The sequence below is a fragment of the Doryrhamphus excisus genome, linkage group LG6 (genome assembly GCF_037039965.1).
Source record: "Doryrhamphus excisus strain RoL-2023G ecotype Guam linkage group LG6, RoL_Dexc_Guam_v1.1, whole genome shotgun sequence".
Taxonomy (NCBI): Eukaryota; Metazoa; Chordata; class Actinopteri; order Syngnathiformes; family Syngnathidae; genus Doryrhamphus; species Doryrhamphus excisus.
This window is the reverse complement of record NC_136362.1, coordinates 17,579,719-17,598,500: the sequence shown is the minus strand read 5'-3', so window position 1 is coordinate 17,598,500 and position 18,782 is coordinate 17,579,719. Positions and strand designations below refer to the sequence as shown.

Below are 18,782 nucleotides of genomic sequence, written 5' to 3'. Positions count from 1 at the left end.
GGGTCGCCACAGCATATCAATCTCCTCCAGCCAACCCTGTCTTCTGCATGTTTCTTTCACACCAACTACCCTCGTCCTCCTTCACTACATCCATAAACCTCCTCTTTGGTCTTCCTCTACGTCCTTCTCAACGCAGTATCCTTCTATCAATATATTCATTTCTCCTCTGGACATGTCCGAACCATCTCAGTCTGGCCTCTCTGACTTTATTTCCCAGGCCTCCAACATGTAATGTTCCTCTGATGTACTCCTTCCTGATCCTATCCATCCTGGTCACTTTTTTAAACACTTAAGTTTAAAAAAGTGAGTTATTTCAGAATATTAAGACTATTTCATATTTTTCACGGAGTTTGCATGTTTTCCCCGTGCATGTGTGGGTTTTTCTCCGGGTACTCCGGTTTCCTCCCACATTCCAAAAACATGCTAGGTTAATTGGTGACTCCAAATTGTCCATAGGTATGAACGTGAGTGTGAATGGTTGTTTGTCTATATGTGCCCTGTGATTGGCTGGCCACCAGTCCAGGGTGTACCCCGCCTCTCGCCCAAAAACGGCTGGGATAGGCTCCAGCACCCCCAGTGACCCTCGTGAGGAAAAAGCTGTGGAAAATCAATGAATGAATTATATTTTTCACTACTTCAGAATGGATACCTTCGATATTGATATTGGATATTGGGCCGTTATAAGGGAAAAGATGAGTATCATATTATATCGGCCTGCCTCTACAATCTCAGATACCGTCACTGCAATTCAAGCAAACTCATTGTGCATTTGAAGCAGTCTTATACGGGAAACTCCCACGGGATGACAAGAAGTCATTAGCTGTAACAGAAACGATGACCTTCCCCTGTCGATGGTGAGTAAAGGCGGCTTTCAATGAGCATCCCTTGTACCTCGTTTTATTATGCCTAGCCACCACTACATTGGCTAATACAATACGCCAGATGCTAGAAGAAGTAAATGGGTCTGTTTTGATTATTGTTCTCTGTTTGAGTAATATCATTTGATCAATCAAACCTTTTACACCCTACATCGCATCAGAAGCTGTATCGGAAAACAATTGCCTCTATTCAGTCACTGAAGGTAATCTTGTGTTATAGTTATCAGGTGATAGTTTGACCCAGGACCGGATTTCTTTATATCTCTGTTGTCAGATACTTTCAAAATCCAAACAAAGTCAATCGGTGTTTCATACTGTGCTCAACCTGAGAACCTGACCCTCAGTTTTAAGGACTAACCAAAAGGTGTTTTGATTCATCATTTGCTTTTTCTACACAATTTACTCCCAAAAAAGGACCATTGTTACAGTCCATTCTTATGTTACATTATTTTAAATTCAGACTGTTTTATTGTATTTATTATCTATTAGGAGTGGTTAACGGCGGTCGAGTGGTTAGCATGCAGACCTCACAGCTAGGAGACCAGGGTTCAATTCCGCCATCTCTGTGTGGGGTTTGCATGTTCTCCCCGTGCATGCGAGGGTTTTCTCCGGGTACTCGGGTTTCCTCCCACATTCCAAAAACATGCTAGGTTATTGTCCATAGGTATGAATGTGAGTGTGAATGGTTGTTTGTCTATATGTGCCCTGTGATTGGCTGCCGACCAGTCCAGGGTGTACCCCGCCTCTCGCCCAAAGACAGCTGGGATAGGCTCCAGCACCCCCGCGACCCTCGTGAGGAACAAGCGGTAGAAAATGAATGAATGAATGAATGAAAGGAGTGGTTAACTTATTTTTACGCTTTTGTGCCAATTATGTAGATTAAAAAAATGCAATGTGACTCTTGCCTTTATCATTTTATTGTACAGGTTAACGGTGAAAGGTGATAGTTTGACACTGGGACAGATTTTTTTCAATGAAAAAAAAACGAGAACAAATGAATGTATCATGTTCAACCTGCCATTGTCATAAGAGATGTAAGGATAAAAGTACACTATTCAAATGCTGGAGGCATTCACTTCAATCAAATGATGAGGGTTTATTGAACATCATATATTATGGTCAAATTAGTTGTTTTGGTCATGCCGTCAGATTTATTCTGAGTCAGGATGGAGATCATCAGAGCTGCATCCGTGGCCTGTGCAGGAACACAGAGCAGCCTCCTCTCTGTTTCTAAGCAGAGTCTCTCCAAGTGGGGAGCAGAAGGATTGCTGCTTGCTCTCAGCAGCCAATCATAGTCCGCGGGTGTGTTCGGCCAGGTAGAGGCTGCACATCGTTGGGGGCGGGGCCTTGTGGCGGTGCTGATGTGATGATGTGGAAGGAAGACGGAGGGGGTGGGGTTGGAGGGATGATATGATGTCCCTCTTGGGCCGCAGTAGAATTGATGAGGCAGCAGACCTGTGTGTCCTGCCAATGTCATCTTGAAGGTGACGTAGGCAAAGATGGCTACCTCCCTGGTTCACACTCTCTCTCCTATTTTTCATCGCTTTACGATCTTCACCCATGCCTCAAGTCTCATCCCTCCCTCTTTTAAAGGGCTTCACCTGATCTTTGCTTCTTTTTAGTTTGCAGCCCTTCTTGCTCTCTCTTCCTCTTTGCTGGTGGTGTCCTTGAGACATGCAGTGCAACTGCTATCCGTAAGCTACAGAGAGCAGCATGGAGGGGGAGGGGTAACCTGTGGGAGACATACTGTAGCTGGGAGGCCTCCTTGTCACAAGGAATTCTTATGCAAAACTGCCCGGGCTATTTTACATTGTTTACAGTGCTTTTGTCAGCGTTTTTGTCTGCCTAGCAATTTTTTTTTGTAGTGGTGATGTCATCTCTAGTGTTTGTGCTGTGGATGCGGGGGAGTTGAGACAAGCTCACTTCCAGAACCATGCTATATTAAGTCATGCGTTGGTACTGCTTTCATTGATAATTTGATGGCTTTGTTAAAGGTTTGGATAGCACTGGAAAGAGCAAGGAACCATATTTGATCAGCTTGAGTTGCAGTGACACCTCATCCCTCTCAATACTACTGCTAACTCGGCCTTCTGATAAAGGAATTATATTGTTTTATTGGAGGCACCAAGGTCATAATAAACAATGAATGTTATTTTTAACATTTTAGTATCAAATAACTATATTTGGGGGCGTCACGGTGGTCGAGTGGTTAGCGTGCAGACCTTGCAGCTAGGAGACCAGGGTTCAATTCCACCCTCGGCCATCTCTGTGTGGAGTTTGCATGTTCTCCCCGTGCATGTGTGGGTTTTCTCCGGGTACTCCGGTTTCCTCCCACATTCCAAAAACATGCTAGGTTAATTGGTGACTCCAAATTGTCCATAGGTATGAATGTGAGTGTGAATGGTTGTTTGTCTAGATGTGCCCTGTGATTGGCTGGCGACCAGTCCAGGGTGTACCCCGCCTCTCGCCCATAGATGGCTGGGATAGGCTCCAGCACCCCCTGCGAAAATGAATGAATGAATGAATAACTATATTTGGTCACTTTTTTCTGATCATCCACAGGCCTTATGTGAGACATGAACACACATCTTTATCTTTTCTGTGTGTTCTAAAGATATAAAAACAGATACTGTATGCAATTGGAACTACCTATGCCCCCTACAGATACTGCAATTAAACCTCAAAAAATACTTCCAAAAACCTCCACCAAGGTTTCATGCTGTAGTAACAGGTACATTCATGATAACATGTAATGCTTACAGTATTTTGCCGTATTTTGTTCCTTTTACGCATTACTGGAACTTCCTTCCTTGGTGCATTGATCATTTGCATAAAGCAAACATATTATCCAATTTCAAAAACATTCCAAAAAGGTTAATTGGTTACTCCAAATTGTCCACAGGTATGAATGTGAGTGTGAATGGTGTACACCAGTCCAGGGTGTACACCTGAGATAGTCTCCAGCATACCCCCTGCAACCCTAGTGAGGATAAGTGGTATAGAAAATGGATGAATATAGTTATTGAAAGCCCTAATATACTGTCCATATTTTTTTTTCTTGCTGAGGGCAGTAAAGTGTATTTCTGACCAGTTGTCAGCTTTTCACCACTGCAAAGTGTTTCTTTTAGGCTGCTGCTGTTGCTGCTCTGAGGATTAGTAATATTTGAGCTGAAGTTGTGCTTATGAAACAACATGCAGAGCAGAAAGTGTCGAGCCAGTAAGGATGATGATGCTGCTAGATGAATGTGCCTAGCCACCACATTAGTACAGTGAGAGCCATTTTGATGATATACTTAGGAAAATAGGCCTGCGTGGAGTTAGCATTGAGAGGTGGAAGTTGCTATTTGAGTAAAAAGCAGCTTGAAATTGGAGATTTTGTGGTACTGACATGGAGAATTGCAATCTATGAAACATATTAACAGAGCACTGTGACACAAACCTATACTGTAGGGTACGGAAGATGACCTTCTCAGTCCCTGAAAGCAGCGTGTGCTGAGTTATCACATTTGGATAATAGTGCTTTAGACGCCTTCAAGCTGGCTGTGGTCTTGTAAAGTGTTCCAAAGCTGAATATACAGTCTGAGAAAGCCATTTTTTTTACTGCTTCATTTATCAGCCATCAGCAGTGTGGTTATGGTTATATATATATATATATATATATGGTTATATATATATATATAGTTTTTTTATATATAATTTTTGCTTGCCGGTGTTCACCAGTGTATATTACTATGTGAGTTTTCAGGGTTTTCCACTTTTTTTGAAGCTGTGGTGGTGGGCTGCATGGGATGGCTGCTGTGTCGTGCTGCTGCTACATCTGCATTTTAGTTTTTATTGTGACAAAAAAAATTTTTTAGGACCTATTTATTCATCCGTCCATTTTTTATACCACACAAAAATGTATCATAATCATATTTACCGAGTGCGGTCACTCTTTGACAGCCACATTTTTTGTGGACATGAAGTGAGAATCCCACTTTAAAGAAATGTAAATTCTTTTTTGTTATTAAAAATCCGCTAATCAGCTATTAGCTTTGAGTTTGTAGTGTCTCTCCTTTCGTGTCGCTTTGTCACAATCATCCCAATCAGTGAGACGCGCAGACAATCAGTCTGAGGTACTTGGATGTGATGCAGCACAAGACCGAAAACAACATTGTTTTCTTCCTGTGCTCGCCTTTGTCTCCATGCGTCTGTCACAACAGCGTAGCAGACATCCTGTCACTGATCACTCCAATTATCCTGAAGCAGGCTGACCTTGCAAAAAAATCTTAGCCAAACACAGCCCTCATGCACCAATATGTGCGGTTATCATGTCAAATGATTTGTAATATTCTCCCAGCAAGTCTGTGTGATGATCAAGCTCGTATCAGTCTCCTTTGGTACCGATTTTCACTTGCCTCCTTTCATTAGAAGAGACTTTGTAGTGTGCGAAGAGACCCCACAGTATGTTGTTCCTCCCCACATGCACATTGGTGAATAGAAAGCCAGACAAGACAAGCTCCCACTATCTGATTTTTCCTCTCTTTGGCGAATGTGCTTCATAATATAATGAAACGATTTAGCTGGGAACCAAGTGAATGAATTATACATCCTCCCATGGCCGTTTGGGATGAGCTGGAATTAGAATTTCCAATGGAGGGAGAGGTTGTGGGACAGGAGCGGAGCGGAGACAAGAGGAGAGGGAAGGAAAGGAGAGAAGAGGAGAGGACAGAGAAGTAGAGGTAAAGAAGGAAAGTAGAAAAGAAAGGAGAGGGAAGTAAAGGAAAAGAGGGGAGAGTTGTGGGATGAAAAAGAAAAGAAAGCAATGAGAAGGAAATGAAAGAATAGTAAGAAAAGAAAAGAAAGGATCATGTTCAAAGTCTCATGCCAAAAATCCTTGTTTGGTGCAGTAAAAGACAAATGAGAAAAAGCAATGAGTTGTTAGTTTGGATGACAAAATGTCAGCTTGAGACTTGATCTGCCACATACGTCATCACAGTGACAGCAAATGGATGTCATTTTCTCTCATTTGGCTCTTTGTCAGTCTCCCGGTGGCTATGCTGTGACGCACCAGCTGATTGCTTGCTCTATCTCCTCTGTGCAACTTTTTATCCCTCACCACACACACACACACACACACACACACACACTGTGTCCAGTCATTAAATACCATCATGTAAGGTAAATCCCATTTGAACTCATTAGAGCTGCCTCCTTCACTATGCCGAAAAGAGGTCACATGTGGAAGAACAGCTGCTCGGGCGGAGCGTCAGGTTCTCCCTCGCACCTCTCGACACCTTCACTTTGCTCCCAATCAGCACCTTTCATCTACAGTCAGAAAGGCACACCAGCTGTAGCGTTTGTTTTGACGTGGCTGCTAAAGAGTTGGGACACCGAGGTCGCTTGTTGTGGCCGCGTTCTATTCTGCACATGTCAAGAAACTCAGACGTGCAGGTGAAACGGGGGGCGTTGCGTAATGCCATCACCTGCCAACACTTTTCCCTCATGTCGGATATTGAATTATTTTAAGATGGCATGTTATTTATTGGTCCACAACTGTTTTTGCTCAAAAATGACTATCCACCTTGTGCTGGAAATGCATTATCATCTCATTCATTCATTTTCTACCGCTTATCCTCACGAGTGTCATGGGGGGTGCTGGAGCCTATCCCAGCTGTCTTCGACTGGTCGCCAGCCAATCACAGGGCACATATAGACAAACAACCATTCACACTCACATTCATACCTATGGACAATTTGGAGTGGCCAATTAACCTAGCATGTTTTTGAAATGTGGGAGGAAACCGGAGTACCCGGAGAAAACCCACGCATGCACGGGGAGAACATGCAAACTCCACACAGAGATGGCCGAGGGTGGAATCGAACCCTGGTCTCCTAGCTGTGACGTCTGCACCGCATTATCATCTCATTACAGAAAAAAATGCCCTTTTTCCTTTACTAACTGCAGAGTGTACTCTGTGTCTATTAGGTGTAAAGTACTGATTAGGAGAGATGCCTTTATCTAGTAATATGTGTTAATAACATTAAATATAGTGATCATTTATTTATCTTTTATAATTTGTGATCAGCCATCTGATTTGAGTATGGCGATGGACTCCCTAATAGTGAGTAAACACTATTTCGTAGTACAGTTGTCACTACTGTTGGTAGCAGTTAATTGGTTCCTGACCCGACCGTAATAAGTGATTTTCCACAAAGTAAGATTCAAATTCAATATTAAAAACTTGAATATTTTTATAGTTAGTGAATAGGAAAGTTGTTTATGACTTTATGGTCTGATTATTACCATTATTAGAGCCCTGCAGACATGAAACAACACCCTATAATCACCCTTACACTCTTTGTTTACAACACATTGCTCACCTGCGCTCACTGCAGGGACACAAGAGATTTACACATAGCATGCTCCCAAGTGAACTGTTTAGCCTGCAATATTTAAATTTATTCTAAAAAATATAGTCTAAACTTAAGAAAGGGTTTCAAACGGTGTTGAGTGGGGAAGAAGGACAAAGTAAGAAGTCAAAAAAGCTACCATTTCCACACGGAAACCTTCAGACATGCCATGGCTGACTCCATGCAGTGTGAGGGTAATCTAATCGGATGTTATGCCTCATCAATGTAACATTACTGACACCTACTGAACATTCATTCATTCGCAATCCTTATGTGAAACATAAGTGCATTATAACACGAGAAAACAAGTTAATATGAGGTAGCTTACAATGCTGTCGTTGGGATACACCTTTTTCAACTATGAAGCCCTCTAAAAAAACCTCTAACAACGTTGTTTGATAAAACATGTACAGTGATGATAACATGTAATAGTTGCAGTATCTTGCCGTATTTTGATGGTTTAAATATATATTAAATTTGATACCATTACTTTCCAACAAACCCGACATATTGGCTCGTCAGTGTTCACGGCCTCACCTAGTTAATTCCTATTAAAACCAAAATATTCTCACACAGGTGCTGTGGCATTCGCCTTAGAAAACATGGTTTTTGTTCCTTCATTCACATTTGCTTTTGCTCACTTGCAATCTGCAGCACTCGCTAGCAGCCAGGACTCCACCCACTGGCACAAAAAGAGTGAATGACTGATGGGAGGGTTCACTCACTCTGTTCACTCCACTATAGAACCAACACACCCAGGTGTTGAGACAGAGGCACAGAGTGAACACTCTTGACATCCAGCCTGTGTGGTAGAGAGAGTGAGAGGAAGAAAACAAACATGAGTGCATATGTCAATTTATCAAGCTTGTTTTTATTTGTAATGCGATTAATTGATTTATTGATTATCATCACAGGCCTATATGTGATGCATTTGATACAGACATTGCTCACATAATTAGAGCTTTACACTTCCCACTTTTAAAAGTGACGTCAAACCACATAGTGTTGGAAGTGAATGTTTTAATACAGGCACATTTCATAGTGTATGATACAGGAAACACACAAATGCATTGATGATGAGTGATTTGTGTCATGTATCTGTCATGCATATTGTGACCTTTTACAGTAGGGGGACAGTTTTGTTGAAAATGTGAGTACAAAATGTGAGTACATAGGAACATATAGTTTCCAGAAGAGGTAATTAAAACACTTGTTTTTTTTTTTTAATGAAATATTGTTGCCTGTGCTATTATTTTAAAAATATAGCTCATGTGTTATTAAACCCCAAAGTACACCCATATAACTTGGATTGACTTTCATTCATTCATTCATTCATTCATTTCTACCGCTTTTTCCTCACGAGGGTCGCGGGGGTGCTGGATCCTATCCCAGCTGTCTTCAGGCGAGAGCCAATCACAGGGCACATATAGACAAACAACCATTCACACTCACATTCATACCTATGGACAATTTGGAGTCACCAATTAACCTAGCATGTTTTTGGAATGTGGGAGGAAACCGGAATACCCGGAGAAAACACACGCATGCACAGGGAGAACATGCAAACTCCACACAGAGATGGCAGAGGGTGGGATTGAACTTGGGTCTCCTAGCTGTGAGGTCTGCACACTAACCACTCGACCGCCGTGCCGCCCTCGGATTGACATGATTTGAAATTTCTCACACAATATAATGAAAATTGAATGTCATTGCCTTTTGTTACTTTTATCGTTCTTATTCTGTGTGCCATTTGTTTCCATTTGTTTTCTTGTGTACTCTGCAAAGACGTTTGTCTAGTCTCTGGTGCAAAGTGTTATATATTTGCTTTCTAGTGAGCATGTTTGACAATATTATTGTCTACTACACAGCAATATTATGTGTAGTAGAATAGGTATGAATGTGAGTGTGAATGGTTGTTTGTCTATATGTGCCCTGTGATTGACTGGCCACCAGTCCAGGGTGTACCCCGCCTCTCGCCCCAAGACAGCTGGGATAGGCTCCAGCACCCCCGCAACCCTCGTGAGGAAAAGCGGTAGAAAATGAATGAATGACAGTACAGAAAGTGAAGGTAATGCTCAGTTTTGATTGACGCTATGAGAGAGGTATGAATCAAAGGTGGTTATCGTGGTTGTAGTCCGCAGTGATAGTACTGGAAAGTTCTAAAGGGGTATATGGAAGATGACCTTCTCAGTCTGAAAGCTTCACAGAATATGTGCTTGGTTGTCACATAATCCTGTTGAAAATAGTGTTTTTAGACAGCGTTAAGCTGACTGAGGTCTTACCCGGCGTTCCATTTGAGAGGAACTGAACTATACAGCTTGTCTTTTCTGTTTACTGCCTCATTTATCAACCATCGGCTGCCTGGCTATACAGTATATACAGTGTACAGTCTGTGGTTTGCCAGTGGTCACTTTGCATGACACAAACGTGACTATAGAAGGGGATTGTTTGCATTGTTGCTGTGACAGGGCCTTCATTTTCTATTGATCCTCCATTGATAGTCGTCCCAAGGCTCATTGATCAAGGGTGAGTTCATTTCAGTTGACAGTTAAAGGACGTGTGCATGTGAGGTTACTTTGTCGACACACTTGAATTAACTGGAATTAATTTGCATAATGTTTCTGTGTTTGGCATCACCGTTGGTTAGTAATGAACTGCTAATGATATACAATGCCTGTGTTGTGTTACAGATCCAAATGAGCTACTATACAGTCATTTTGTTATAAAATGTACAGTTAAAAGTAACTATACCTGGTATCTTTCATACCTAAATAGTACAAATTGAGCAAAATATATGAAATCAATATGGAATCGGCTTAATTGGAGCATCCCAAATGAGTGGTCTAAATAAACCGAAAGAAAAATTAAAGCAGTAAGCGGATTCACTCACTAACTCTTTCGGCAGAAGTACAATTTTCTGCATTTCAGAAATCTCAGAAAATACATGTACATACATTCAAAAAATTTGAATTCAACTTAAATTGCGCAGCGTCTTTGAATGCAACACCTGATTGCCAACATGGTTTGGTTATAATAATAATACATTTTATTTGTATTGCACTTTTCAAAATACTCAAAGACACTTTAGTGTTTAAAGTGTGATTCAAATGTTTGTCTAATATTAAAGAGACTAATGCTAAGCAAATACATTTTCAGACATGTTTGAAAACATGTGTCTGCAAATGACTTTTAGCATGATTTAAAATTTCAGTTCATTTGGAGATGTTGATACATACATATCCAAATGGGGATTAATCATCATTCATTCATTCATTTTTTACCGTTTATCCTCATCCGTCAGCCACAATGGCCCTGTTTCAGATTGTGGACCCGGATTTTCCAGGACTAGTACCATTCTGCATTTTGTTTGGCATTGTTGCTAGGCAACCGTAGTATAGTGTATCCTTTTCATTCATTCATTCATTCATTCATTCAATCATTCATTTTCTACCGCTTTTCCTCACAAGGGCACATATAGACAAACAACCATTCACACTCACATTCATACCTATGGACAATTTGGAGTGGCCAATTAACCTAGCATGTTTTTGGAATGTGGGAGGAAACCGGAGTACCCGGAGAAAACCCACGCACGCATGGAGAGAACATGCAAACTCTCCTAGCTGTGTTCCCTGCGTGCTGATGATTAATCATGTTCAATTAATTTGAAAATTGTGATTAATTTTATAAAAAAATTGTAATGATTTGACACCCCTACCATTAATTAACCATTAATAATTACCATTATTTTGTGTCAGTAAGCGGTTGTCTGTGTAGCAATATGAAGTGTGCATACAGGGAGCGTAGGGAGTGCCGATGTCTGGAATTGCTAATACCCTTTTCCCACCAATCAGTGTTTTTTTAAACACGGTTAGTCCTGGAAAAAATGCGTAATGAACACATTACACTTGGCACTACCGATGCTGTGCCATCATTGTCTGCACTTAGTAAACGCAGACATGTTATCACTCTATGAGTTTATACATGGTAAGTCAGGGGTTTCCAACCAGTAGCTCATTAGCCACCAGTATCACCACTTTTCAAGTAGCTCTCAGAAGGGTTTATTCATTTATTATCAACCCAAATACAGACAAAATTAGAAAGTAGGGTTTGGCAGTAGTCCGGAAGTCTTCAAGAATGCTCGGGAGTGTGACCTGCAGGAAGGCCGTGGGTGGAGTAAATTAAAACAGACTGTTTTGAAAATCTAAGGAAATGCAGCTGAAATAGGTGCAGATTCTGGAAGATCTAGAAAGCCTTCTGTGCGGGTTGTTGTGTGTAGCTGCTCTATAGGAGTCCACAACTCAATACAACGGGCCTAAAAATGAGCATTATAGGTTTCCTTTAAAAATACATCTGCACTTATAATATTAGCATATTGGTGTACTGTATATAGTATCTACTATAGAGATACAATAACTTCCTTTCTAACTTCCTCCCGACTACAGTACAAACAGGTGGAGCAGTACATGTCTTTCCACAAACTGCCGGCCGACTTCCGTCAGAAGATCCACGACTATTATGAACACAGATACCAGGGCAAGATGTTTGATGAGGAGAGCATTCTGGGAGAACTCAGTGAGCCGCTCAGAGAGGTAAGAGACACAAAAAAGCACACAATTAGAGTCTGTGGTTTTACTGTTTTTGAATGCATCACACGTCATTGCATCCACCTTCAGGAAATAGTCAACTTTAACTGCCGCAAACTGGTAGCTTCCATGCCGCTGTTTGCCAACGCCGAGCCAAACTTTGTCACGGCTATGTTGACCAAGCTGCACTTTGAGGTATTCCAACCACATGATTACATCATAAGGGAGGGCACCATCGGGAAGAAAATGTACTTCATCCAGCATGGAGTCTGCAGTGTCATCACCAAAGGCACCCTCGCGATGAAACTCTCTGATGGCTCCTATTTCGGAGGTAGGATAACGGTCAATGTTTTATTGGTTTGTTATTTTCTTTTTTTGATTCTTTCTTTGTTGTTTCAGAGATCTGTTTGTTGACGAGGGGACGGCGGACAGCTAGCGTCCGAGCAGAGACGTACTGTCGACTTTACTCTCTGTCTGTGGACCACTTCAATGAGGTGCTGGAGGAATATCCCATGATGAGACGAGCCTTTGAGACCGTTGCCATTGATCGTCTGGATCGTATAGGTAAACAAAAAAAGATGAAAAAAGCTTGATAGTCTGATTTAATCATACAAATATTAAAGAGACATCCACGTGGGGTTCTGACTTTCAGAACTTGTTCTACTGTGGGACGTACAAGAAAAATATAAGCTCCAAAAAATATATTTTTCTGGGGAGTAAGCAAGGCTTGTGTTAAACCCCTATTTCTTTGTTTTACCAAGACATTTTGACACCTTCAAGCATCTTTAGAATACAGACCTCAAATGTTCTTCCAGATGAATGGACAAAAGTATTCCGCTATAAAATGTCCATATCTTCTCTTCAGGTAAAAAGAATTCCATCCTGATGCACAAAGTTCAGCACGACCTTAACTCTGGCGTCTTCAATAATCGCGAGAACGAGATGATCCAGGAGATTGTCAAGTATGATCGCGAAATGGTGAAGCTCGTGGACCTGCAGAGGCCACGGGCCATGTCGATGACGCCTTCAATCGGTGGCATCTTCGCTCCCCCGGGCCAGTCTCAGACGGGCTCTGCGATCGCCACCCTCCAGCAGGCAGTGGCCATGAGCTTCTGCCCTCAAATGGCGAGTCCTTTAGTGGGTCCAGGGACTCTGCAGTCTCCTCGTATGGTGCGAAGGTTCCAGGTGATGCAGAACTTGCAAAGCCCCGTGTCCATGTCTCCTCTTCAGTCTCAGCCCCCTCAGACGCTTGGAGGGGCGTTTGGATCAGCTATCTCCAGCCCGCCCGTCCAAAGCCCCTTAGCAGCTTCAGGGCGGACTTTCCAGTACATGGCGAGTGCAGGCCCTTCGGGGTCCCAGTTGTCCTTAGTACAGCACCATGTACCTAGTCCCACACAGACCCAGCCGAGGCCTGCCTCACATAAGAGCACCCACTCCCTTCACACAGGGAGCTTGAGCCAGGACACCCGCGCACTGTCTGCCTCCCAGCCTTCACTCCCCCAGGAGGGAGCGCCCCAAGCTGCATCCGCAGCCCCCAGCCCTCCGCCCTCCACCCGCACCTCCAACACCTCCATCGGTCCCCCTCACCCTAACCTTCCCGGGCCCTCCGGGGTGGGGAGATCGGCGGGCACACAACAAAGGGTAGCCTTCGCCTCCACACCTCCTCCTCCTCCTCCCAGTGGACCTGCTGCGACGGGGACAGTAGCAGGAGCTACTGGATCAGGGCCTCCAGACTCTGCCGTTCCCAAGAAAGATTCAATTGTCAGCCTTCCGGAGCTAGACTCTGCCAGATCCCGGCTGTCTTCCAACTTGTGACCCTGGTCGATTTCAGGAAAGAGGCCTTTTTTGTAGGTGTTTGTTTTGGGTCAGTTTCGCTGATCCGTCAGCCTGCTAGATGACCAATGGGCTGTTGCCGGCTCCACCAGTCATTGGGCGTGGATGCGCTGTGAGCTGGTGTCTGCTGAAGGAGACGTGTCTCCACATTTTGGGACTGCGGCGAGGAAAAGTCTATACAATGAAACTAGTCTAACTTAAGGTTGAACTGGTCTAGTCTCCTGTGCCAGCACCTTTTATTCTTAGTATCACCCCTTACACTCTGCTTCCAAACACCTACTGTATATCGCTGTCTTTACTGTAAAGATATTTAGAAACGTACGATTAATGTAACATTTGCATACTGTGTAGAATCCATGCAATGCAATCTAGCAGGAGCTGGACTTAAAAATGAAAATCAGGGACTTGAGGTCAAATGACAATGACATTTTAAATGTTCAAGTGTTTTAGAGTGTAATTTCTTTTCTCCGTATAAAGCTGTCGTAGCAAAATAACACATCGCTCTTCATATTGTTTCAAATAGTAGTGGACAAACTAGTGTTGTAGACCGCTGGTCGATCTTACATCGAAGTGTAAATATTTGAGGAAAATAATATTATATTCATTGTATCTACCCAAACCAAAGTTGAGCTTGAACACCAAGTCTGGTTGTGTCTGTATCAACTAAAAAAGAAACATAGAAGAAAAATGCCATTTATTTAACTGCCTTGATTCAACGTTAGAAGCCATATATTTGGTTTGTGTGTTTGTATATACATGGGTGTACGTTTGTGTGTGTGTGTCTGTATGTGGGTTTTTTTTTTTTTTTTTGGGGAGGTGGGGGTTATTTTCGGAGAATGGACTCACTGGCGCGTTCTCTCTAACTCGGCTTTGTCAGGGCTGATTAGTTTGATATGCTGACGGCGGCGCTGACCACTTTCTCGTGAAACATCTGCCGAGTGGTCCGATGTTTGCTCGGCGTTCTGATTGTAAGCCTGGAGGCAAAAGGCGCTTAAATAATCTCAGCTTTATCAAAAAAAAAAAGGAGACCATCTCATATTGTATACTTGCTTGTTTTTATCTAGGTTTATTGATTAACACATGCAATATAATTCTGCAATACTCTACCCCGCCTATATATAAATATATATGAATATAAATATCTATACATATGCTGTACAGGAAAGTGATTTTCTTTTATTTTTAATGTGAACTCTTAAGGAATCCAGCAGCTGTTGTGGCTTCACTTGAGCTATTGTAATCCAGTGACCATGTTGTTACCTTAACCAAAAATATTTGAAGGGACGATAGAGAAGAAAAAGAACTAATAATTTTTTTTAATTACATAAAAAAAAAAAACGATGGAACCAGCCGGTGCATAGCAACAAGAATTCATACCTTGACAAGAATGTCACTTTAAAACCCATCTGAGGGAGTTCACTTGTAGGATCAAAGTGGGGGTTGGTTTGGGGTAAATGGGGTAAAGACATGGCATTGCCTTTTAAAAATAACATTTAAAGTCAATCGACCTGCAAAATGCTAAATCCTACATTAACAATGAATGTCTCGACATTTTGATTCCGATGGGTTGAGGCTTTGGTTCTATAATTCTTCTTCACACGGTGGCTGAATGTATGAAGGAAGACAGCTAATCAGATATGAACTGCCATGTAAATAAAGGGATGATGATTTGAATAGGCTTTTTTTTGATGCAAAGGGGGTTGCAGTGTGTGTATGCGTGCGTGTGTCTTTTTAAGAACTCTTGAAGATGCTTCTCCTTGTATGCTCACCCCCCCAACATCCCATCGCTACATCAAACATGAGCGGATCCATCGGTTTAGTGAGGTTTATTGAGGTGTATGAGTTATTAAGCACCTTGTGTGTTGCACTACAACCTTGTGAATCAAAATGAAAATCAATACGCCGTTCTATCTGAAATGGTCCCTCGGACCGATTATGTGCTTGTGGTAAATTCAATTCCGATAGAGAAACAAGGCGTCTTTTTTCCGCTAAAAAACGACACATTGCGAAATTTCACTCAGGTTTTCTTTTCAGAGATGTAATGATCGCTACAGCCAAGTGGGCCATTGATTGATGCACACTTGTCTATTCTTGAATTCTTAAATTGGCTAAAACCCTGAGCTGGATCCTATCTATCAGGCACGATACTGCCATGTTTTCACCACCTCTGAGGTCTTTAATTCAAGGTGTAAGGTGATTGTTTTTATCCAAGGGCTTCACTTCATCTCATGGCATTTTTTTTTTAATTTTATTATTTTTTTTAAATGTTGGATTTTCACATGTGTTCAGTGACTAACATGCACTAAACCGTTTTGTCATAGTGGGTCACAATGCTGTGGCCCCCACTCATCAGCAACTTTATATTGCTTTTTTTTTCCTATGGGAAAGGCACATGCCAAAAGGCCAATACGATTGTGAATAAATCGAGTCCATTTGAGTCCGTATAGCTGTTGTGTGCGCTTCGATACTGTTCCAGTGTAATCAGTTGGTCCTCTTCCCTGTTCCTTTGTGCTAATACCAGAGTTTGCCCTATTAAGCTGCTATCAGGACTGTGCTGATATTACGTGAAGGGGTTCACAGTCAGTGAGAGCAAAGGGAGCTAAAGAGCTAATGTTTCAGGCAATATCAGACACTGTTCCATTACATTCGTCCACTAAGATACTGTAGTGTGTAAATCACAGAAAGGATAGGATATCCCAGATCATTGATCAGAAACCAGGACCCTGTCCCGGGTTCTGAGTGCTGCTCCTGGACCTTTCTGTGAAGTGGGCCTAGAACCTCTCACACATGTTTGACACTGACTGACAATTATTGAGAGTATCAGAGACTCAAACCTCTCATTTGTTGCTGTACCAGATATTTAAGGGTACTGAATGCCTTGGTGTTGATATGTTAGCAAATCAGGGTCTTACTTTTTGTTTATATAAATGTGTTTTTGATTTGTCCGTATGTTTTTTTTTCTTTTTACAATGTGTCCCATGCACATGGACTGTATATACCTTGTGCCTAGTATATCTAGTTTCCACATAGTCTATTTTTGTGGTATGTATGTGCCTGTAAAAATGCAAATATGTGTTTTTATTTTAAAACTTGCAATATATGTAAAAAAAAAAAAAAAAAAAGCTCAAGACTAGTATTGCTAAATTAAAAATGACAATGTCAGTATTTATAATTTTCCCTGATTTGGGAAATCACAATATTGCACATTTTTGTTGGTTTGAGCCTTCCAACACCATGCGCGCTGTACTCTGTACGTTCATGTTCTGTATATACGGTACACACAGAGATGTGGGGGCACATTGTTGTGTTTTTAACCACAACCTGCTGTACAAGAACTATTTTCTACAGTGAGAGGGTGAGCTCTGGCGGTCCTCTGTTGGTATATCAGCAGCGGAGATGTTAACTTTGGTAACCAAATTGCAATGAGAAAAAAAAAAAAGCAGAGATGCCTGCACAATAGAGATCATTTAGGCTGTTGGTTGCAAACTGATCACAAAAAAAATGTCGTCACAATTGATATAATCTCAGCTCAGTGCATCCAATTTCACATGTTTCTAAGTGGGACCTTCATACCTTAGACATTGTCGCGTATACCAACCAATGCACGATGATTTCATTTAGCAGTTTGTGTCGTAGCTATTGTAGCCTGCTTAGCTAACCTAAGCCTTCTCTCTGCTTCAGGACTGTATCGTGTGCTTGAGTTTGTGTGCCTGTGTGTGTGTGCGTGTGTTTGTTCTTGTGCCTTTCCTTCGATAACTTCGGTCCCACTTGAGAAAAAGATAACACTGAGGCAAGTCGTGCTGTGTAGAAATTACTTGAGCACATCCAAAGTAGCACTCCCTAGCTCTGTAACCAGAGATACTTTACCAGCAACATGTAGAAACAGCACAGACAATGTGACGCAAAGGCCAGTCTGCAACCATCTTCTGCTAAAAAAAAAAAAAAAAAAGGTTTCACAACTACCAAGTGATGTCTAGAAATGACACATCCAAGCTCCAACCAGCTCCCAGATTTGAACTTGTATCCCAAAAAAAAAAGAAAAAAGGCTGCCATGTCCACCACCTCTGCTATAGCCGACAACACACGAGCCACACCCTGGTCTCTCTCAAGCTGGTCTGTCAGTCAGTGGCAATGTTGTTTAAGCGTTCGTAAAAAGACGATTACATTGTTGTGCAATAAAAAGATGAGCGCATTGGCATACTTATCTGTGTGTGTGTGTGTGCTTTTCCTTGAACACCCTGCTGTAATACATAGAAACACTCACACTTCAACCTTGTAAATCAGCCTCATTCCACCCCACATCAGATGAGATCTCTCTCTGCAGACAGGGGCTCTGCTGCATCCCTGATGAGATGTCTGAGCTCGGTCTAAAAGAGCCTTCTATATGTGTGTGTGAGGCACACGGTGTATTTATTCCTGTACGTCACATTGCGTACGTGCACTAGCAGGCCCCCCCTGTTTTTGTATTAGTCTTATGTGAAGAGAGAGCAAATGAACCGGTGGCCGTGGAGAGTGTGTGTATGAATGTGCCTGAAAGAGTGGTTGGGTGTGTGTGCGTCAGAGATGAGGGCAGTCCAAGGACACACTCCTCTGGCAGCCTGGGAGCAGCATCCACCCATTCTTTCTTTCTCTTTCCTTCACACACACACACACACACACACTGGTGTCTGGATCCTCAATGATTATGCACACAGAAGCAGGGAGATTACAATTACATGCAAGGTGAGGTGTTTTAACACCAGGCTCGACATTGTGTTGCTACAAATGTGGGCGAGGCCACAGCCGCAGTGCGTTGAAATAGTTTTAGCTTGACGTGTGTCACATGCGCTCTCTTTTTTTTAACATATTGACACACAATATCTATACATGTGGTTGCTACTAAATGAGAACGCCACACACGCAAAGTTAAAGCTATATAAGTAGCACGTGTATCAAATTTCATCTTGTACATGTCCAAGGATTGTCCTCTACCTCGTTTTCTCTGCAGTGCCTGTGTCCCTGGCTGTCCTACTTCAATTAATCATATCAGCATCTCCTGCACCAACCCCGTTGCTTTTTACCTCCACTGGGCCATTTGCTTATTTAGTCCATT

At 42.2% G+C, this 18,782-nt stretch overlaps 1 protein-coding gene across 1 annotated transcript in view; it reads left to right on the top strand.

The window, feature by feature from the left end:
* LOC131125210 (potassium/sodium hyperpolarization-activated cyclic nucleotide-gated channel 2) overlaps positions 1-17,649 on the top strand; it is a 36,114-nt gene extending 18,465 nt beyond the window's left edge. The window contains exons 5-8 of the mRNA XM_058066523.2: positions 11,717-11,863; positions 11,948-12,188; positions 12,257-12,421; positions 12,723-17,649. Coding sequence (XP_057922506.2) covers positions 11,717-11,863; positions 11,948-12,188; positions 12,257-12,421; positions 12,723-13,672 — 1,503 coding nt within the window. The 3' untranslated portion in view covers positions 13,673-17,649. The remainder of the gene's footprint in view (positions 1-11,716; positions 11,864-11,947; positions 12,189-12,256; positions 12,422-12,722) is intronic.
* The last annotated feature ends 1,133 nt before the right edge of the window (positions 17,650-18,782 follow it).